Source organism: Anabas testudineus, chromosome 17 (genome assembly GCF_900324465.2).
Source record: "Anabas testudineus chromosome 17, fAnaTes1.2, whole genome shotgun sequence".
Classification (NCBI taxonomy): Eukaryota; Metazoa; Chordata; class Actinopteri; order Anabantiformes; family Anabantidae; genus Anabas; species Anabas testudineus.
Genome location: NC_046626.1, coordinates 6,781,179 through 6,804,554, shown reverse-complemented (window position 1 = coordinate 6,804,554; position 23,376 = coordinate 6,781,179). Strand labels below are relative to the sequence as shown.

The 23,376-nt window shown below is 42.5% G+C and overlaps 2 protein-coding genes across 2 annotated transcripts in view; one reads left to right on the top strand and one right to left on the bottom strand.

Annotated features, from left to right (window-relative positions):
- The window catches only part of LOC113172339 (low-density lipoprotein receptor-related protein 8-like), a 69,155-nt gene extending 59,518 nt beyond the window's left edge, over positions 1-9,637 (top strand). The window contains exons 13-18 of the mRNA XM_026375270.1: positions 404-543; positions 2,949-3,090; positions 3,816-3,968; positions 4,436-4,723; positions 5,428-5,496; positions 7,206-9,637. Of these exons, the coding sequence (XP_026231055.1) occupies positions 404-543; positions 2,949-3,090; positions 3,816-3,968; positions 4,436-4,723; positions 5,428-5,496; positions 7,206-7,528 (1,115 nt within the window). The 3' untranslated portion in view covers positions 7,529-9,637. The remainder of the gene's footprint in view (positions 1-403; positions 544-2,948; positions 3,091-3,815; positions 3,969-4,435; positions 4,724-5,427; positions 5,497-7,205) is intronic.
- Positions 9,638-11,514: 1,877 nt separating this feature from the next.
- LOC113171383 (KN motif and ankyrin repeat domain-containing protein 4-like) lies at positions 11,515-22,419 on the bottom strand. The gene is made up of 10 exons (XM_026373704.1): positions 22,222-22,419; positions 17,795-17,864; positions 16,188-17,711; positions 15,056-15,131; positions 14,282-14,614; positions 14,059-14,143; positions 13,685-13,904; positions 13,466-13,608; positions 12,926-13,126; positions 11,515-12,234 (listed from the first exon to the last, which is right to left on the bottom strand). The coding sequence occupies exons 2-10, from the start codon at positions 17,811-17,813 to the stop codon at positions 12,142-12,144; spliced, it is 2,694 nt and encodes an 897-aa protein (XP_026229489.1). The 5' UTR covers positions 17,814-17,864; positions 22,222-22,419; the 3' UTR covers positions 11,515-12,141.
- Positions 22,420-23,376: the final 957 nt, after the last annotated feature.

Genomic DNA, 23,376 nt, shown 5'->3' with positions numbered 1-23,376 from the left:
GTCATTACAGTGTATTTTACACAATGCTATATTTTAGACTTCTCTGGCCATTGTTGCAAGTTGCTAAATGGTCATAAAAAGGTGCTAATGGACTCAATGAAGTCATTGTGGATAAAGGTCAGAAGTAAATGGCATGTTTAATGATAATGCCCCCACCAAAAAAAAGATTTATGAAGTTATCACAGTTGCTCTGAAATGATATTTGAAGTGTTTTAGAACTTATGGATTGACACAGTAAAACTTGCTGTGGTGTAATCGTGAAAATCTGACATTTTAAAACCTAATCAATATCACCTAAAGGGATGTGTTGGTCAGAGTGCAAGTGTACTTACTGCCAAGACAATCAATTTCTGCTCAGCTTGGGAAAATCCTGTTTATGTGTGTGTGTGTGTGTGTGTGTCAGATGTGGCCAATCGGCGTCTGTACTGGGTGGATTCCAAGCTGCACCTCGTAGCCAGCGTGGATCTGAACGGAGCTCATCGCAGGACACACATCTCATCTGCAGAGCGACTGGGGCACCCCTATGCTTTGGCTGTTTTTGAGGTTTGTGTGCGACCCTACTGTATGTTTAATCCATGTTTCTCATGCTGCACCTACCCTCCCACAACTCATCAGAGCAACATCTCTCTCATTAGCTTTTCAGGTATATGAGTGGGACTTAAATGCTATTTGTTTTATATACATTTCTTTTCTTTTATGTTCATTTTCTATGTGTGTCCTTGCGATTAGGCTGTTTTCCCATTTTTGGAATTCAGCTGAACACACACTTGTACTCTTGGTCATCAGCCAGCTTTCCTGTATGTGACATGTCAGGGCCACTAGGGAACTTAAATCTGGTTTGGTGCCAAGTCATTGTGCAAATCTGCTGCTTCATGGTTTCTATGTTGAGTATGTTTGTGCCTGTAACAAATGAAAACAGTAGAAATTCCAGTGCATAAAACAAGTGTTCATGTACTAATAGTTCTCTGTGATCGCTGTATATCGATGTACCCATACCGTGTATTTTACCTCACTGCTTGACCAGGGAAAACATCACAGCCGGTGTAGTTGAGGTTCTCTGACCTGACCTGGAGAACATGGTTTCAAGTGCTACGTTTCATTGTGCAAGAGATTTGGGGAGTTTGTGACAAAGTAGTTTGCACAGTTTGTGGAAATGTGTGCAGCTAGGTCCTACAGTGCCTCTCTTTTCAGTAGCTGTCAGTGATAATGTCTCCTGCCCTCGGTTTAGTCAGGACTCCCAAACTAACACAAACTATAAAGTGGAATTTGAGCCATGTTTTTATCAATGTGGTGTCTGGCTACTGGATAATCTTTTTTTTTCCTGGAAGTAACATTATGTTCATTTAAGGTGAAGTTTGGTTTGCCAATTGGTCATAAATGTATACAATGTAGATAAGATAAGTCATGCATTTTTATGTTTGTGCTAAAAACACTGGTCTGGGAAGTCACTGCTGTTGTAACTGCAGCAGTTTGGGTGGTAATGACTTCGCTCTGGCAGCCTAATCCTCAGTGGGAGTCTTCTCCAGGGGAACCGGTCACAGTGGGAACAGCAACACATATTTTATTCAGCAGCAGACCAGATTTTCCAGCACAGATATAATTTTTTAAATTTCTACTTGGATTTACATTTATAATTCTGAGGGGTCATAAAACCAGTCCTGTGAAAGTTTTTAAAGTCAAAACACCAAGACTAGGTTCCCACATCCATTATGTGACAGTAATAGATGAACACATCATCATACATCAGCTTTTTAAACATCCAGCCTCTGATTCTTTGGAAATCAGAGGTAGCTGTGATGTTTTTCCTGACCAAGCAGCAGGGGACAAAACACCTGGCATGGTGGATCCATCCCTATCATTCATTGGGGTAGATGTCATCAAATGCAACCTCCATTTATACGTGCATCTTCTTTTATACTACTAACACACGACTGAAGTGTACTTCCAACTGGGTTTGCACAGGTGCACATGAGTGAGTTACACAGTGCTGCACGCAGCCACCACTGTAGTGCAATTCAGTAAATTGTGATAAATCCCCTCTGGTGTAGTACCTAATCGATCCAGATCTCGTCTGCACTCTGCCCTGCTGTGACTACAAGGTGACCTTCTCGTTTAGGATGTTTAACAGATACGAGTCCGTGTTATTGAGTGGAGCTTGTTGTAGCGTGCATCACATTACCATATCTTTTGGACTCAATTTAAGACGACTGATTTAACACAAGCACGCACCTACACGCAGACGTGGCAAGGCCTATTGTCTTGCCGCTCACTGGAGATTAGCCCTTGGTTTCTAAGGCAACAGCAAAAAAAATGTCAGCTCCTGTTAACAACTGCCTTTTGAAGCAGTTGAGGAAGTTAACTAGGAAAGCAAAGCAAACATATCAATTAATAAACAACAAGCCTGGTTAATAATAATTGCCTCTGTGCAACTATATTTTGATCTAAATAGGATGTTTGAATTATTTAAGATCTAATGCTGTAACAAACCACAAAGGATATACCAGAGAGTCTGAAAAGGAAAGCAATTCATAGAGTGAATCTTACAAAAAGATGTTACGGCCCTGTTTATTACATGTGGCTGATTACTGTTGCACTGCTGCCCCAGTTGAATCAAAGTCTTCCTTAGTTACCACGAAACAACTATAAACATTTTCTTTATTCATCCTCTCGTAGCTCAATTAGCATCGTCTCTCTTCTGCAGGATAAGGGATTTGACTGTGGCAATAAGTATTTAATATGTACACATTTTACTTTAATTTCCTCTGGATAATTTTTCTACTAATAATTCTTATATCTGCTATTGTTTCATTCTTCTACTTCACTCACCCATTTTATCTTTGCATAAAGGTGACATAGCCAGTGGTGCTTGGATCACCACTGCTACTATGTGTAGTCATTCATTAAGATTAATGAATTTATCTAAGACACTGCTCTTCCCTGTATTGTAGGATCGTATCTACTGGACAGACAGAGACAGGGCAGCAGTCTTTATGGCCAACAGGCTAACCGGTCAAGAGATCCACACCCTGGCTGAGAACCTCAACGACCCTCATGACATTGTGGTGTTCCACCAGCTCCGACAGCCACAAGGTGTGTGTGGGACACTGTGTGTGTGTGTTGTGTCGTGTGCATGTTTGTTCACGTGCCGTCGCCCTTCTTCCCTCTGCGATTGTGTGAGCCGAGTCGCATCTCTGTGACCAGGTTCCCTCCGTGGCTCCGTGTCGGCCCAGGCACGTGAATAAATGATGGCGAGGCTTGTGACTGTGGTGGAGTGATCAAAGCTGTGGGAGCAGCAGCACATTCACACATCTGTCAAAAACCCTGCCTCTAACCCGGTTTTCTCTAAGAGGACCATCCAGATTTGAGTTGAACTGAACGAAGTAGTTAATCATAAATGTGACGGCTGTGTATTCCCTTTCTTGTGTGTCAGTTTCAATATCTGTCTCTGCCTTCTTGTGTCTTTTTATTCTTACCTCCCAGTGTTTAGTCCATGCCCATTTAATCTTACACTGCATTTCATCACTATCTATCCAGTTCAATCTTCTACATTTTTGCCGTTTAATAGTTAAACAAGTTTTACGGCGTGTTTTTGTTGTAAGAATTTTCAGCAAGTAAAGTAAAGTACGTTTTTTTTATTCTTTCATTTTGATGTTTGATTAAACAAAGTAATGAGCTTTGTTTAAAGGGAAATCAACATAGTTCACAGTGGGGAACATATAAATTCTCTGCTATCTCTCTGTGTGTTGAATAAGTAATAATCTTATTTAAATAACCACAGCCATGTCTCTTGTGTTCCTCTCTGTCAACGTCTCCAGGCCCAGACAGCTGTAATCTGGGCAGCGTGGCCAATGGAGGCTGTGATTACTTGTGTCTCAAGGCTCCGCAGATCACCGAACACTCGCCCAAATATACCTGTGCGTGCCCTGACGGACAGGACCTGGGGCCCGATATGAGGGGTTGTGTACCAGGTGAGCATGTGAATCAGCAGTAATTGAATGTATTTAGAAATCAATACCACTTAAAGGGATTTGTTGGGCAGATTGCCACGATGTTTACTGTGCAGCGAATCCGATTCTGCTTCAGTTAAGGAAGCTTTCTTCTTTTCTTTTCTTTTTTTTTTTTTTGAATTGAGTCTTATCTAAGGTGAAACTTCAGGGATTGTGAGCAGTAACCTACTGGATTAAAAAGAGACTTTAAGGCTAAAGCTGACAAATGTTTGTCACATCAACACGCCGTCCAGTGTTGGAAAAAGTCTAAATTAGAGGAGAATATTAATGAAATCAACATTAAAAATTTATATTACCATATCAGTATAAATCAACATCTAAGTTTGTGTGCAGTCGTTTTTTGGATAAATGAAAATGAGAACAGTTGTTTGGAGCATAAACACTCGTACATACATAATATTTCTTCTGTATTCTTCCCATTCTCGTAGGAGCACCAAGAAACGACTTGACAACACCCTCCCATTCAGCTGGTTTGACACCGGGCACCAGAGTGACCGTTGCTGAAGACTTCTCTCTGCCCTCTGGTGGAGTATCCCAGGCTGACGCGACCCCTCACTTGACCACAGCTCCCTCTGGTGCCCCCGAGTCCCTTACACCTCTCAGCACCCTCAAGCCCGTGTCGTCACAGGAGTCGAAGGCGCTGGGCTCCCACTCCACAGCCACCGCCATGGTCATCTCCACCACAGCTGCAGGAGACAGCAGCGTCTCACAACACTGTAAGTGCTCCGCACCTAACGGGGACTTAATGGGGACCCAGCGTTCTGATAAAGCGCCACTTTCACCTGAGCGTCCTCATGTCCTGCCAAGTACCACATCCTGCAGTCCTACACACACTCGTAATGTAGCTAACAACCTCATCCTCACTGTAATGATGACATTAAAGTGAGATATCTACAAGACCCAACAACCGCACTCCACTGACTTTAATAGGACTGATGGATGGCACCTGGTCGCCTTGAAGATGTCGCCTTTATAAATTGCACTCAGTGTAGCCTGCGGGGTGTTGCATGTCCACAAGTGTATATAAATAAGTTTGTGTATATGTATATGTATATGATTGGGAGCTGGGTGGTGAATTTAGCGTCATTATGGAGCCTGAATGGAAAACATGCAGAAGGTCAGGTGTAGTGTCAAGGTCACACTAACTTTTTCATTTATATTCAAACCTTTTTTTCTCTATCTCTCCCTCTTTGTAAAACACTCGCAGCCCTGCACGCATGATCACACACTCCCCGTCTCTGTGTTTTATCTGCCCTCTCATCCACCCGCTCTCCCTTCCTTCTTATCTCTCCCTCTATTTCTCACTTTTTTTTTTGTTTTTTTAAGTCTCACGTACTTTCGCACTCTTATCCTCTCTCACTCTGCTGTCTTTTCGTCCTCTCGCTCTAACTCCTCTGTCTCATTTAATCTGTCTCTACAGCTGGAAGCGAGAATTTCCTTCTGGGCGAGAACCTGACAGTAGCTGTTCTGGGAGTGGTCATCCCAATCGGTAAGTCACCCGAAGCTTCATTGTCGGTGTTTGTCTGTCCACGCTAAAGGCTTGCAGGGCTGCGTAAAGCTGCTGTCTACCTGCTGCCTATAGCCTCTCTGCTTGTAATCCATTCTCACTGACCCTGCTGTGGCAGGATGAGAGAAGCCTGGCCCACAGGTCCTCTTTGCTGAGGTTTTTCAGAAGTCATTTTTTTTCTGCATCTGACATTGCTGCCACATTGCATTATTCACACTATGTTGTTGTGTTGGGTTCTGCTACAGGCAGAGGACTCCATGTCAGTAGACCTTTTGTCTCTGTGTTGTTAGCCTGCTGTAGTGCATAAAGAAAGCACTTAAAGGATTCACTCAGTTTTCCCAAGATACATTTCCTTCCTTGCCTCCAATGTAAGCTGCTGTTGCTCAATCTTTATGTGGCAAATGTTCCCCTAAAGGGGCTCCCGATGCCAGACAGAAGTGCAGTAGGCAAAATCGGTTTCTTCAAGCTAGTGTCCGTTGATTTTGTTGGCAAAGATGACAACTGTCACTGATTAGTAATATTAGTAATATCTCACTTGCTAAGTTAATATAATGTTAGCTCCTGTTAGTTGACTGTAGTTGTCCACTGTGTTGACAGTTTGCTTAATTTTAAATCAGTTGAAGTGTTAAAATCTGAATGATGACAAAGATGTCATATCTCATGCTGTTATTCGAAAGGCTTAGTTTCCATATTCTTCACAATTTGCATGGCTTTCCTCCAGATACTCCGGTTTCCTCCCACGATTCAAAGACAGACAGGTTAATTGGTGACTCTAAATTGCCCGTAGGTGTGAATGTTCAGTGTGAATGGTTGCATGTGTCTATGTGTCACCCCTGAGATAGACCAGCGGCCTATCCTCGATGAATCCCACCTCTCCGAAAATACAGTCTATTCTTAAACTTTTGCTCCTGTGTTTTTATTTGATAAAAGGCTAAAAAAAAAAAAATCCAGAGCGAGCGAAGTTTGAATCAAATAGTAATTTCTCCTGGGAATAATTTCTCTGGTGTAAAGCTGGTCCTACTTTGACACCACTTATTACATTATAAAAACGTATAAAGGCTGCAGGAAAATAAACATATTACGTGAAAGAGATTAATGAAGAGTCTTCTTCTCTGCAGTACAGGCTGAGGTATAATTAAGCAAAAGCAGTACAGCAGTAATAAGCAATACTGAAGGAAATGAACCTGAACAAATGAGTCCGTCAATTACTTCGGATGGACCGTCTCATTTTATTCTTCATAAACTGAGTACAGGAGATCCGAATAACGCTTTAGCAGAGCTTTACAGCTGTAATTTAATAAAGCATTATTAAATTGCATTGCTTATTTGCTGAGTTGCCCGTAGATACTGATGTAATGTGATAGCTGAAATTTTCTCTCCCCAGGGGGAGTTTATCTCTCATTTAATCCAAAGCAGGCCACTAATGGAGCTTTCAACTGATCTAGCGTCTGCATTAAAGATCTATCGGTTTTGTTGAGCCCAACTTTGACTCAGTGTTTAGCCGAACCATCCACACAAACAACCCCTGTATCGCTGCCCCCTGCCCTCTCTGTGCCCCCGCATGCCACTTCTGTTCCTCTCTGTGCCTTTCATTTCATGCCATGGACTCGTTATGCCTCATTAACGCTCCCCCCCTTCCCATGTTCCTGCCGCTGTGTGTTAAACGCATGCAGTTCCTGTCGTTGCCACAGTGGTGTTCGGCCTGGTCTGCACTGGAGTCTACCTGGTGTGGCGTAACTGGAGGCGCAACTCCACCAAGAGCATGAACTTCGACAATCCAGTCTACCGCAAGACCACCGGGGAGGGCGAAGAGGACGAGATCCACATTGGGCGGACTGACGGCATGGGACACCATGCGCACCACCACCCATACCCACAGGGCGTCAGCATGGGAGTTGTGGGTGCAGGAGGTGGCACATGCCCACAATTCATTGCCCTGCCACTTGGGGGCAGCATGCCCGACCCTGGTACTCACTGGTACACAGAGCAGCCAATGCTCTCCACTGCAAAGTGACCGACGAGGGCAACTTCTGGAGAAGGTGGCCGCTCGCGCACACGCACACACAGTGAGGTCAGAGGTGACTTGGACTGAGTTTGCTAAAGGGATGAACAACACTGTAACATGCAGCCATAACAGCCATGTCCTGTGCTTATTTCTACATGAAATACATCATATACCTTTTTTTTTGTGCTGGAGCTGAATCAATTCTTTCTCTGGAAAAATGCTGAGAATTAATTCCACGGTTATTTTTGTGTCATACTGTGTGTTCCTCACATTGATCTGAAGTGGAATTTGGAGTCAGATTGACAGCTGAGTGACGTGTGTGCTGTGCGTTATATTTTGTGACAAGACTAGTGAGAGGTTATGTTTTGTTCTTGATGTATTCATTCGGGCTCTGTGTTATTCCTGGCGGGCCATGGAGCTCTGGGAACACTGTGTAGGAAGCAGGGGGTGTTCTTAAACTGGGACAGCACCTGTGTTGACGGGACAATCTGTACAGATTCATGTTAGAATCGATCATAAATGTCATAAATGTCATTACTGGAGATGTCTTGTGTAGTTGAAACGTTTTTGGATCGGTTTTCCTGGAAGATTTTCCCATTGTCTCATTAATTTTAGAGAACCCACATTTTGTGCTTTTCGTCTGGTTTAAATCCATAGTTTATACGGGTGAGCTGTCTAACATTTCAGAGTGCGATTGAACACAGCTGACTGAGGGGGTTATGTTTTTATTTGACCTCCACCACTCCAGAGTTTTGGGAGAGTACACAAGGTTCGCAGACTGGAATAAAGTCAATGGACACATACAGTATTTAGAGCTTTGTGTTCTAGGAGCAGGATGTGAGGATTGAAGCGTTTTTCTCGTAGGAGTTACGTCTTCCTTATTGTGATATTTTTTTAGAAAAGCAATAGTCTGCAGCTTTTAGACAGGCTACAGCGTCATGTGGTCGACAGAAGTCCTCGAGTGTTAAAAGTTTTATCTCATCACCTGCTTTAGACTGTGACAAATGTGGACATAATTACACAACGGGTGCAGTGGTAATAAATTAACGGTGTTCTCCACGGGATGGAGACAATGTGCACTTGCCCTCCGAAAACACACGCAGCATGTATAATTGTTCACCGCCACAGCCATTCATTGTTCCCCACACACACACACACACACACACACACACACACACACACACACACACACACACATTCACAAATGCGAGCTAGATTCCGTGCCTGCTGTCGTCCTCCTGAAATGGTGAATATCTGAGCAGACAGTTTTGGATAGTGCCGTGTGGGAGGGCCCGGCTGGTGGCTGTATGATGACAACAGCCTGTCATGTGATGTAACCACAGAAGAAGAAGAAGAAAAAAAAAAAGAGAGAGTCCTGTCCTGTCAGTGAAAAGGTTTTGTGCTGGTTTTGTCCGATCATTAGCGGTTCCTCCATTCATCAACCTACTAGGTGTGCGTGCGCGTGTGTGCGGGCGCGCGGTTGTGTTCATTATTATGCATGTGAGTGCCAATGTTCATCTCTCAGCCATATTTGAAACTGTTTTGTATGCTATTTGTTGCACAACCCTCTTCGAATGCCTTCTGTGTTGTGTGCTGCATGGAGGAAAACGGCGTGTGAAGGCGTGTGAACACACAGGCATGTGTGCGTTTGTATGCGTGTGAGAGTGTGTGGCACTAGAGAGGCTTCGAGGGTGCTTTTTGATTCATTGATTTGTAAAAATGTTTTCATAAGGTTTTTGATAATGTATTATACAATAATGTAAAAGAACGGATGTACATAAGATTTTAGATAAAGTGTTGAGGTATATTAATTTATTTGTATAAAGGACAGCACTGCATTCCCGGATTGTAAGAAATCTGAATTATCCACCAAAGTGGTTTGTGTTGTTTCTTGCTGTGCATCATTTAGCATTCTTTTTTCTGTGGAACTACTCCGTCTTCGTTAACCCACGTAAAACATGGTATCCTCCCACATCTTTGCAGCACCGTCCCCAACTTGTTAATGAAAAATGTTTTGTTTTTGTGCCTTTTTGTTCGACTTTCTTCACTTCTCTTTTTTACGACAAGGCCATGGATCAGCTAACTACTGTACATGCAAAGACAAGGTGTATAAAAACCAAACCGGTTCCACTTTTTGATTTTCTGTAATGAATTACTTTTGAATATCTCTATATATTGATATATAAAATCTGATTGAAAATTTCTGCAGTGTGTGCTGTTTTTTTTTTTTTTTCTTCTACAAATGCTTAAACTTTCATTTTGTTTAAGGACATAATCATAAATCTGACTCAAAACTAATGGGCAAAACCAAAATGTTTTTAAAGAATTTTCTGTCTCTCTTTATTTATGTTGCTGTTTATAATGTGTGGAGAGATATTGCACATGACATGGAGCCATTATTTCATTTACCCTCTTCTGCCTCTTTTCTTCATTTGACGACGGAGATTTAGCAGAAGCAAAACAATAAACTCATCTTCTGTGGCCATTTTCATTCCTACTGGACAAGTTATCTAACAGGACTGAGACCATAGGACGCTGTCTTATACTGAACCCTGTGGGATTAACAGCATGTTGCATCTACTACGATGCAGGACACCTGTTCTCTGTGCACATAAAATGCTTTCTCATCCCTTGCGTTTATCACCATGTCCACATAGATTGAACATAGCAGAGTGCAACATAGCAGGGAGGATCACAGCTGGGTGGAACATAGTGGTGTAATCTCAAGTCTCATGCTGGCACTACCTTAAGTTGCACATTGTAGCCTTAACATTAGCTGCTTTGGGCTTATGATCATACCATACCTAGTAACGCTGCAGTGGCAAAATTCCTGCATGTTGTGAATTGAGAGGATCCAAAGCTGCTCTATTGTTAGGGACAAAGTGATTCAAACAGAAGATAGAAAAACTCTAGTAGATAAATCTGTTCCATTATCATTATTAAACCGAAGCAGGACAAACTCAGTCTCCCTTAGGGGATTATATAATGGGCATTTTTTATTAGTCCAGTGGTGCCTGCAGCAGAGGAAAGAGGTGTCACAGATGTTCACCGCCACACATAAGCATAACCTTTATTGCAGTGACACGAAGGTTTGTTTGCGTGAGCATGTTGTATTGACAGCTGTGCATTTAAGGAGTACCTAGATAGCCTGCAGACTTACGTAAATACATATTTACCTAAGTTATATTGTCAAAATGCTAATACAAAAGTTCATTAGACATGTATGTGTTATTCAATACAAAAGTATATCTTTTGTATTGATACAAAAACCTCTTATGTATCATATTATAGTGTTTGAGTGCTAATATTTTATCCCTTGGCTGAGCTGATTCCATCTCTCCCTCTCTATCTTTCCAAGGATGTGTGGTATATTTGCTCAGGGTCATTACAGCAGCAGGGCAGTCAGTCTTCCAGGATGGAGAAATACCTAAGGGGAAATGAGGTGGCTTTGCTCTGTCAGACAGAAATCCAGCATTGTTCTGGTCTCGGTGTTTTATGTCTTATCTTACAAATATGATCTTAAATCCTCGTAGTAAAACTAAGAATCTGCCCCTTGCTGTTTCCCAGGGGGTTTAGGAACAAAGGGCCACTCAAACACTTGTGCTTTCATGGCTGACTGGGCCATTCTAGCTGCTGCACAGTCGGACTGCAGGTGAATCTCATTGTGTCTCCTCTCACAGTGGAATTACTACAATTTGCTGGGTGTCATGTTTATAATTGTCTGTCACACTTGAAGAGGATTAGATCTAATCCCTTGGATATGCTCATTTTAGAATTCCAGATTTATGTACATTGGTGCTTCCTGCACGTGTGTTATTATATTTGACACACATATTTGCCTGATAATAGTGATACTGGAATGGAGGAGCTCCGCCACCTGCTGGTCACATTTATAGCAACAGTTTCTCATTACAACCTGAAACTCAACTACCATGTTTAGGGTTAGCGTTGTGTTTGCATGTTTACAATGACACAATATCACTTTTTTTCGGCCATTTTATTAAAAATAAAAAATGTGTACATCAGTATAGAAATTGCTAGTGAGTGAAATCAACAGGTTGATTTATTGACACCAAAGATTTGTGTTTCCTCCATGTGCTTTGCATGCTGCAAGGAAGTATTTCGCTTGTCCTCATATATTTTACACACATCTTTATTTGAAAAGTGTTGATGTACTGTAAGAATGCAAATAGCGATTTGGGCTTTTTCTCTATAAACAGAAAGGTACCTGTGTAGGGAACATTTAATTATGAGCAACATAATCATGCAACCACTAAATAATACACAATAAACATAGCATAATAAATATATATCTTTACATTGCATAGGTTGAAAGGTGAAGCTGCTGCTTGTGCAAATGAGACCTAACGATGAACGTTGGTAAAGACAAGCGAGAAAACCAAACATTTACTGTAGACTGCATCATTACAGTCATCTGAAGCTCCTGTTGCCCCCCCTTTCACTCTCAAGATAATGCTCATGCAGAAATCCAGGATTCAAAGGCAATATCATGAAAGAAAGGACTCAATCCAAGCATAAAGCGTTAAATCGTGTACCTCAAACAGAAAAGAGCACACATCAGAAGATCATACGTCTGTATATTTTCTTCCAGTTTTCCACAACTACAACGCTCGAGCTTTGGCGTGGGCCTGCAGCAAGGCGGCAGTATCAGTGTGGGACCCTTGCATGGCAATAGAGAGTGCAGTCTGACCATGCTGAAGGACAGAAAGAAAGAAAACTGTAGTTGTAAACATATTAAACATGTATGTAACTTCCTGTCATGCTGATGTTACAGTAGCTCCTGGTCGTGTTTTCATGTGAGTAGTTTCAAGGTGCAGAGCTGGAGTTCCCAGAGTACAGATTAAACAGCAAACTTATGAGCAAGGCTGAATTTTTACTTCCTGAGATAGATGGGCTAAGAATGAATTTCATCACAGTTTAATCAGTCTTATAAATCTTTCTTCCTCTTAAAGTCCTTAGTTTAAAGGCAGACTGTGTGAAAATTACAGTATAAGATACATATGCATGCTCTCTTCCCTGCCCTTTTTGCTTCAAACAGCCAGATGAGGTACTGAGAATGGATTAATTCATCTCAGCCTGGGGAGATTTATTTTACCGTAGTCCTGATTAATCCTGGAAAAAAAGCTCTGTTCCGGTGAATCTAGACTGTAAGTCCACCCACATCCACACAGTGTGAGTCACAATATTCCAACTTTCATACGTTTGAGCTCATTTCTTGTGTTGACTAATAAAATAGATATCAATCAATTTGTTAGCGGGATTTCAGAAGAGAAATGTGGGGTGAGTCCTCGGTTGAACAAACATTATGAACCAATTACATGTGATTTCCTTGATTTATCTTGCACTTGTGGCAGTTAAAAGCAGATGTGTTTGCAGCTGTATCACCTTGTCAGTCAAGGCGAGGTCACACTGGCTTCTCTCTAGCAGAAGCCTGGCAATGTGCGTGTGGCCCCTCTCACATGCGAACATGAGGGCCGTGGTTCCCTGGTTGTCCTGTATGTTAGCGTCTGCCCCATAGCTCAGCAGCAGGCGAACCATCACAACGCGACCGTGTCTCACTGCCAAGTGCAGAGCCGTCTGGCCCGTCTGAGATCAGAGGGAAAGACAGTGAGACACAGACAGAATGATCATTTACAGACCCATTCGAGGTTCGTTGTCTTGCTAAAGGACTCCTCAGAGAGACACCAGCATTAAGCATCCTACATAACCCTTATGGCATCATCAGGGTTATTTTATTCTAGACTTATAAGCCTTTTTATAGCTCAGTAGTATTATTATTGACAAGCAAACTAGTATGCATGTGTAAAATCAATAGAGTGGCACTTGAATATCGTGCTTGGTTGATGCAGTCTTCAACTTAGTACTCAAAAACAGTGTGTTTTAAACTCATCTTACATTTTAATAGTTGTCCACTGGTCAAGTTACCTTACTGGAGCGAATGTTAATATTGCTCAGCTCCATTAGCTTGCGGACCACCTCCATACCGCCAGGGACATCAGGGGCTGTCAGCGAGGCCAGCATCACTGCGGTGTAGCCAGCATTGTTCTGCAGGTTCACGTCACTCACACCTGTGGTGCAGCCAAGATGTGAACGTTTTTTAAAGCCAACGAGTCACGCGTACCAAAGCTCTTGCAACACCATTACCTGTGTCCAGTAGCAGACTGACAATGCTGTAGTTGCAGTGGGAAATGCTGTAATGCAGGACTGTGTTGCTGTTGTCGTCTTCCAGGTTGACGAGGAAGGCCAACAGCGAAGGCGTACATTTCTTCACCTCTCTCAGGTACAACGCCACTTTGCTGTCCTCTGCAGCCTCCTCTGCTGCTGCACTGAACCAGTGCTGAAAAAGCACGACCAGGGCCTTCCTCTGGAAAATAGGGGGAGGACTAACTTTTGGATAAATCTCAAATCGATTTGACCAACACAGTGTGTATTACATCCTGGAATAATGGTCTTTTACTTACAGATTTACACAAACACAACACAACAAAGCAGCTCAACAGAGAAGGTAAGGTGCGTACCATTTCCTCATTGGGATTTTCCATGTTGTCCATGTGGTCACTGAGGAATTGACAGGCAGCCAGAAAATCTGCACTCATTGTCTCCCTAAAAGACAGACCATGTATCTGTTTCCCATGAGATGCAATAAAAACATGTTTCGTTGGTGATATTCCCCTAAGAGTAAACATCACAGTCACATTTCCTAGACAAACACTGGTAAGGCATTTGTTCTGGTCGTCTAACCTGCTCCCAGTGGTTGTTTCAGCGCCAGGGTACACTTCCATCTGTTCTCCTGGGGGCTGCGGTTTCATTCTGCCTGCTTTCTGTGGGGCTTCAGCTTCCACGGATACTGCGCCTCCATCTGTCCGGCCCGATCCTGTTCCTACCAACAACGTCTGTTTCACTGGGCTCGTTTGCCTCTCGCCCTCCACCCGTCTCTTCTCTGGATCTGAATCCACCTGGGCAGCAGCCATCTCCCAAGGGCTGGTGCTGCTCTCCTTCTGCTCCCAGCCGATGGTGTGACTGTGGGTCCCACCATCTTGCCAATGTAGTTTTCCGCTTGAGGTTGTTTTAACTCTTTAAAAAAATGAAAGTAAGGAAAATGAGGTAGGAGCATTAATGTAAACAACAGTGTCAGTGCTGAAATCTAAGATGTACGAAACATTGACATTTAAGAATAAAAGACCTAAAAAAACAAATTTTTGCATTCTAGTCAAACTAAATTAATTTGATTATTTCAAGAAAATAGATTTTATGTATGTGTGTGTATTTTTGATATACTGAGTCAGAAAGTACATTATGTTTTGTCTTTTTTTGGCTGTTTAAGCTTTGTTTGCATGGTAACTCTTCAGCGTGACTCTGACATGGGAGTCAGCGCTGTAGAAGGAGTGTTATTCTTTCATTCTTAAATTATGATGTTTTTCTCGGGCAAAACCATACAACAGTAGCTTAAAGAACCAAGTAACCAGTAATCATAACTCTGAAGGTCGCTAAAGTCACTGAGAGTTATTTACTAACCCTTCATTAACACCCCCCGAATGTAGGTTTTCTGATGTCTGCGTACATCCGTCTCTCGTCATGACAGATTTAGAGGCTGCAGCGGAGACAAACACAAACGTGATGAAACATCCACATGCAGAACAACAGCTTGAAATGTTGCAGATGAAATACATCTCAACATGTTTTACAGCTTTTCCAGATTCTTTTGGGCGCCATCGTTTCTGCACAAAAGCTGTGGCAGAGTCACACACGTGTCAGTTACTGCTAACAAAAACTATAAAACTTTAAAGCAGCAAATATCAACATATTATCCTGAACATTGTAGTTAAACTGTCTGAATTTGCAAATTTCTGGGAACATGTGCAAGGTGCTTAAAATACATATAGAAACACTTTGAAGACATGCAGAGGTTCTTTGTTCTAATGAAAATGTACTTGTGGGTTTTCAACAATTGCTCTGCACATATCGGCTTGCTCTTATTCCCGTGTTGATACAGCTGTTAAACTGCTACAGCTGTTATCGCTGGATATGTGGAAATGGTTTCTATTTCGTGTAAGTCTAACACTGAAACTCTGATAACTCTCTTCCATTACTTCTCTCTGTGATCCAAATGTTCTCCTCTACCTTTCCACGCTAGATTTCCTGGCACTTTTAACATGGCAACTTTCCTGAACTGAAAAGAACAGCAGCCCCTACCACATCAAACCAGCCCAAGGTCAAACTATCATGTGCTCTAATTAAATCTAACCGAGAAACTCAGAGGTTTGTGAAAGCATTTCATCAGCCTGATGTAGTGTACATTAAAAAATAAAAAAAAAAAGGACAAGAGATGAAGTACAGCTTCAGTGGTTATTTTGCCTCGCAGCAAACAGACTGACTGCATCTTTCCCAAACCAAGTCCAAACCACAATATTACAAGTTAGTCTCCCGTCATATAATGTGGGAGCACTGCCTTTCAATATAAAGCCTCCCAAACATGAAGTCAGAGGGCTGTGCTGTAACAACAGTGGTTAAAAAAGTACAAATCTGCTCTACTCGTTAATTTCCAGTTACAGTAGGACTAGCTAACATTTGTTTATCACAGGAATGCAGCATATGCCAGATTTAGCCCTAACCCTGACATAAAGAACAGATCGGAGCGCTGTAGTACCTCCATGTTGGATCATTCCTCCGTCACTGGGTGCATGCTGTGCGTAATGGGAGGTGAGGATGTTGACAAGTCCCATCATCTCCTCCTGCAGGGCGTTGACTTTGGGGTCTGGGTGCCTTAGAGGTTTACCCTCTTCTCTTGACCCTCCACACAAACACTCCCACTGCTGATCCAAGTACCTCTTGATCTTCTTTATGTGGTGGATGACCATCGCTGTGTCCTCAGCTGAAGCCTCTCCAGGATCCGCAGACACAGGTGAACTCCGCTCAGTGAACATGGAACTGACTGCAAAGTCTTGAAGTTGGCTTGTTTGGCTCTTTGTGTTAACAGTTCTTGCACTACACAACGAATCTGGGCCTCTGGAGGAGGACACTTTTTTATTATTTGGTTGGGTGGATCTCATCAGCGTCTCGTCTCCGTCCTGGTCGACCACCACCCTCTCTGCACGGACCCACATGGCGGGATTCTTTCTAAGGTTCTCGATTTTTTCGTCTTTCCTTCTGCTCTCCTCCTGCTGCTCCCTAAGCAGCCCCAAAGCCCTCTGGAGGTCCAGGCCAGCCTCATGGAGCTTCTGCTCCAGCACAGCTACCTTAGCCTGCAGAGACGTCACCGTCAGCAGCTCATCCAGATCTGTACTAGTCCTCCACTCATGTGCTGGATCAAACTCATCGTGACTGGTGCTGTGATTTCTAGGAAGCTTAATATGATTTTCATGCTGAGGCCTTTTAATTTCCACAGCCCCGTGGTGGGACAAGTTGTGTGTGTCTGTGTTTCCATTCACTGCAAACGGGTAGCAGTGTGGATTCAGGCCCAGTCTGAGCCTTTCTCTTTCTTCCTGGAGGATGCAGATCTGAGCCCTGAGCTCTGGAATCACTCTCACCTCTAGCTCCAGCTCCCCCACGCGTTCGAGCGCTTCTGTCAGGCGTCTCAACAGCCCTGAACAGTCCTGGGGTCGAGGGCTGTCTAGCGAGTAGAAAACATCTTCACAGGAAGTGTTTCTCCCGCTGAGGTGATCCCTCGAGCTCTGCAGGCTGCCAGGGTCATCCACAGATTCTGATCCCTGTCTCAGCAGGACTGTGAGGGGCAGACTGGAGGCACGGAGGAGATTGGGTCTGATGTGTTCCCCTAGAGGTTGCTCATCAAACTCCTTGATTTTAGCCTCCATCTCTGCCAGGGATTTGAGCCCTGTGGGAGAAAGGGGCGACCTGTGATCACATGCCCAGGAAGTATAGCCATGATGATGGGTGTCTGAAAGTCTGGACTTGGGGCCAAGTGCGCCAGTAGATCCCCAGGGGCTCGGGCGGTAGCTGTACCCAGAGGGGTTTATGTGTCTGGGAAGAGTGCTTGCCCGGGGGCCCTTGCTCCGTCGCTGGATAGGGACTCTTTTGATGGTGTTGCCTTTCTCTATGTCATCCACATATTTCAGGAAGTCCAGGTCAAGTCGAAAGCCATAGGGGGTTTCTACTGAATAAGGGGGCTTCCCTTTAATTCCATTTTCTGTTGTTTTGTGAGGAGATATATTCCCTGCAAACATTAAAACACTCGTTCAGTATCCATCACACAGATTTCTTACGTAGTAGAATCTTCGATATGAAATACGTCTTTACCGTTTTGTCCTTCCATCATTTTGCTCTTTTCAGTTCTGAAACAACTTCTTGTCACATTATCTGTTTGTTTCTGAAAAAGCAAACAAAAAATGATAGAGGAGTAAATCACACATGTAAAAGCATTTTTACAGGGGGAAAGTGGTTATTGTGTGGTTTTAACAATAATAATTATCCAATAACAAGATCATGATTTCTGGGGACAAAGTGGATGCATTTTGGCATTAGCATTCACTTGAGGTTTACTGTGGTGTTATTTGTGGGAAATTCAATATTAATTTACGACCAAATGGAGCAGCAATGGTCCTTTAACCGTACTCCATTCACAGTCTCCTTCTTATTTATTCTCCCTAATGTTGCACAAAGCACAAAACACAAACATACAATCACGCTCAATTTGTTGTCTCCCTTCCCTGTCGTTCTTTCCTTTTTTCAACAATTTCTGTTTTTCTCACACTCTCACTACTTCATTTCTTCCATGCGTCCGGCAGTGATTAGTCAACAGTGGCAGGCCTGATGTTCACTTGATTACAGTCCTGCCGTCCAGGACGAGAGCAGAAAATAGCTCGAAACTGTTCAGCCCAGAAGCCATGACCAGAGGAGCAAAATGTACTCCTACAGACATAAATACAGACAGCCATTGTTCTGACTCACTAATTTCCTCCCTCCCTGCTCTCTCTGTGCCTCCTACTACTGTAAGTCCATAGTCGTCTTTCAGAAGCCACTCAACAACTCTTTCAGAAGAGATAGAACTGTCTCTGACTGGGATTTCCGTTTACTCTTTCATGTTCCACAAGTATTTGTGCTGTGCATGATTTTGACAGTACATGGCTCTGCTGCCCTTTGAATCTGCTGACTCAAACACCTGGTCTTTAAATAGCCCCGTCTGTAGAAGTCTACATTACATTTTCTCCCCCTTCCATCCACATCTCTTTCTCCTCCTGTGTTTCCCCTCCCATCTCCTGACCACCGGCCTCTGTGGCCGCTTGCTATGCTCTGGAGGCACCGCAGCCACCAAGCTGCAGCCCTGAACAATGTCAGCTATGCAGTAAACAGACAAACACCACTAAATGACCCTGCTGGGAATTTAGTTCTCCATCATTCACACACTTTCCTGATAAACAGCAACAACTCTGCAAATTGCACATTAAGTTATCTTTATTTTCATCAGCCAACATGTAAACAGACACTGTATGTATGTGTACACTCAAACACACATGCTGCAAAGTACTGCACAGGGTGCACATGTACAGCTTACATGCCATTTACATGAGTATTTTGAGTACTGATTATTTTTTGGGGTAAATATTGAGATAAATTATGATTTATCATTCTGGGGTAAATTTGTGGGTCTTCTAGCACAATAATGACCTAAAACTAAAAACACACAGAATTGTGAGAGACCCCCTGTTATCTCTGATCTGACTTCTATTGAGAATGTATGTAAAGAACTGGAACATACAGTCTATAGTCTTTATTTATACATTTATTAAAAAAATAAAACTGGCAAAAAATGATAACATTTTGATCAGGAGTACAAATGTAAGCCAGCATTCAATGTTAAAATACATTTGAAAAATATTGTTCATCGCGAATCCAGCAAAATGATTTATCACAGAACTGTCCCTCTTCATGGTATCGTTATTTTTTGGTAAAGAAAACAAATACATATGTTTTACACTGAAACTGATACAACATGTGTTATTATGCCAGTGGGGTTTTTATGCTGTTGAGAAGAATCTTTCATCACTGTATTTGAAAAGTCTAAGTTTAGCCCACACATGTGCTCTAAAGCTGAAGAACATGTCAGCACAGGAGGCCTAGACGTGGGCTCATAGTACTAACATGCATAATACAGAAGATTATTTAGTTAAATATACTTCACGTAAACAGACAAACCAGGAGCATTACAGAACATTTTCATGGTGCTAAAGTGGCATTTACATTAGGGCGAAAAGTCTAATGTCGAGCGCAAGCTGATGCTGTATTCAGCATAGGTCCTGTCAGTCAAACGCTGCACAGAGCACCTGTTTCTGCAGACATCTCAATCAGTCTAACTGCTGGGTCTCTTGTTCTTTTCATCTGCCTGCAGCTTTACTTCAGTGATTTGAAGTAAAGGGTTACATTTCAATTTTGAAAAAACACCACTATATGAACAATAAAAAAGTTTCCATTCTTGCCGAGAGTTAGATGAGGATAACACTTTCAGATCCGTCCACTAGCTGTCCATTAAATATAAAACTACAGCTGGAAACAGTTAGATTGTTTGTAACAGCTACAGTGCAGATCTCATCGAAATTTCAAAAGTTTTAAATGTGGCACGAAGAAAGCAATTTTAAATTTGCAAGTTATTTATTGCCTGTTTTCATAGTGGGATCCAAGCTGCAGTTTTACTGCACATAAATATAGATGTACTTGTCTATTTCTTCCTGACCAGGTTACCACAGAGGAAACAATATAGCAGAGTTAAGGTTAGGCAAATCCCAAGAGTCATTGCCTAACTCTCTCCGCATTTCCATGGCACAGGTTTTAATTGTGTATGCTTGGAGCAGAAGGCCCACCTCACAGGAAACCTAAGAAATGAAACACAAAATATTCGCCTTACCCCAAACAGGCCCCAGCTAAAGAGTACTGCACTGCAATTCAGTCCTGCTTCCTCTGCCCACATTACACTCAATCCAAAGTCAAGTATCTGAGTAGGTTTGATGTTTTTACTGAGGTTTCAAAATCAAGGCTTCCTTTGTGTTCGGCTAAAGCCCTCGTTGTGCTTTAGTCAGGAGGAAATGTCAGAGTTTTTTGAGCATCCATTTTGCTTTATTTGAGTTTCTTTTCATCTTCATTTTCCCACTACAGCTGCTCTCCTCCTCTGAGCAAATGTGTCCCTTCTCACATCGACCTTTCGGCTCTCCCATCAGCATAAACCTCATAATAACAACATTTCTGTCCACAGCATTCTTTACCACAAGCCACAAATTAAATATGAACTCATGACACAGCAAAAGACAACTTCACCCATGAAGCAACGATAAGTGCTCAGATAAGGACAAAGAGTTCGTTTTAGATTTTGAATTGAAGATTTTGTTGGAGATAGCTATAGGAGCCAAATCAAGAATTATTTTTATGTCGATCAGTCTGGCTTTGGTCCAGACTGAAATTTTTAATATTGTCCGACTATTTCATGCATTTCCACATTTTGTACTGGCGTTCTCGGTCCGCAGAGAATAATGACTTTGGTTATCCTCTGACGCCTGATGTGTCACCATGAGCTTGACATTTGTTATTCTGAGTGATGCTGTGACAATTAGCAGATGAACTGCCATAAATTTCGGTACTCTCTCAGGATGTTTTTCAATAATTATGGTAATCATACTGCCTTAATTTGTCCAATACTTTGGTTTATGACTAAATACCTGAAGAACTAATGCCATTTCCCAGCCACCATGCCTTATGTGTGCAGAACCTGTGAGAGTGCTATACTGCATGGATACCTGACTTCTAAAATTGGAGCCTCTGTGCCCTTTTCCCATGCTTCTGTTATTTGCACATTCTGCTTTTATTCTTTTTCTTTAGGCCCATATGGTATCTTGGAGCAGCAATGGTCCTTATGTTTCCCTGTCTATGTTCTGTTCCCGGAAAAATCATTCCTCTGCTCTACATGTTGGCTCTGCAGACTGTGGTTTTCCAGTGCATAACTCTAAACCTTGTCTTCTGTTCAGAGTTGATTTGGAAACCAGAGCCAAGTGTTTGAGCTCAAGCTCCTGCTCCCCCCTGCTCTATGTGTCTCTTCTTTTTCCTGTCAAAGTTGTATATTTCACTCACTGCCCCCTTAAATACTTCACCGAAATCCTTCAAGTTCTTTTTTTGTTTTTTCAGTTTTTTAAATCTTCATCTTGGGATTTTGGACCACTACAGTTGCTGTGCTCCTATTCCAGTAACAGAATATTCATAGTTGGCATCTGATCCTCAATGAGTGGCATGTGGAACCAAAGCTCATAGAATGAAACAGCTGCCAGGGGCTTCACGCAAGAGAGAAAGCTATGTTTTGTTAACATGACAAGGTTAAAATAGTACATGTGCTGTTTGGGTGTGTGTTCACACGGACGTAGGTCTTTGTGCTGGGTTAAGTGCCTGTCTGTACTCCATGTGTAAATATAGGGGTAATAAAATGTAGATATAATTCAGTTTAATTTTCCAAAGTTATTCTCCTCAAAGTCTGGTTAGAATTCAGTGTGAGCCCAAAAGTCCACCCCACATAATTTTTTAAATCACTTTAGAGTCAAAAGCTTTTCTGACCCTGAATGTAGATCAGCCAGCCCCAGATCGAAGACGTTCAAGGTCAACATTCAGCATCTCAGCTTAGATTAATCATCCAGTCCAACAGACCTCGCCTGACTCCAGAGATATGATGTGAATATTAGATGAGAGCTTACCTTGTGGCATGTGTTCAGCAGTTTCGTCCACTTTGTCTTGCTGATGGGTGTGCCAGACAGTCCAGTCCAGTCTTCTCTCGGCTCAGTTCAGCCTGTCTGTGTCCTGAGAAGGCAGGGAGGTGCTGTCAGGGAGAGTGGCATGCTGCGGCTGTTTGGGAAAGGCCAACGTGCAACCCCTGCCATAACAGAAGCTGGGATTGCTTGTGTGTAAAAGAGAGCATGGAGTAGGGAGGGGCTTGTGAATATGCCATTCTAACAGTCTTTTAGAAAGACACTGACAAGTGGGAAGCCAGACTGAAGTAAACACACCCACTCTTTCAGACCGTAGCCAATAGGCATTTAGAGGTGTAGCCTGGTAGGAAAGACAGCAGCTCTTCTGGGACCCTGGTGACAACATGTGAAAATATGGGGCATCTGGTTTGAAGAGAAAGCGCCAGCGTCACCTTACCATGTACCGTCCCTAATCACCTCAGATAACATAACAGTGCCTCTCAGACCTCCCTGTTACAGAATGTGTAATCCAATCTTGTGCTATGTGCTCTCTGTCTTCTCCAATCAAGTAAACAGTGGGGAATGCTGAGAGCTTGGTGCCATCCATGGGGGTTAATTCTCTCAGGGAATATTTCTCCTTCGCTGTGGATTCTCTTTCAAGCTATTGCCAAAATCTTCCTCTTGGCCAGAGCCGTCATGCCAGGAAAGCCTATCTGTTATTTATAAAGGCACTGGACAATAACAGTTCAGTCTGACTGCTGCTACATTGCAACCACACCGTGATATATTGATACAAATTGTACAGACATTCATGTTTCCCAGTGGATCAATGCTACTAACTCCAGTGATCTTTTCCTCTAGTGCCATTAATAGATTGTTATTTTATAGTTTATGACCAAATACCTACAAAATTAATGCCATTACCATAAGTATCCAGTTTGTTTAGTGCTAGGGTCAAATGCTATCATGTAAACACCTGAAATAAAACTGACATGGTGAAAAAAGTTAGCATTACCTTCTCAACATTTAATTATTGCACATTAGCATTAGAGAATGCACCACTGTGCCTATACAGCCTCACAGAGCTGCTGGCATATTTGCAAACCATCACTCTTTCTATCCAATTTGGTTTATTTTATCCTTTGAACATATAGGTTATTGTTT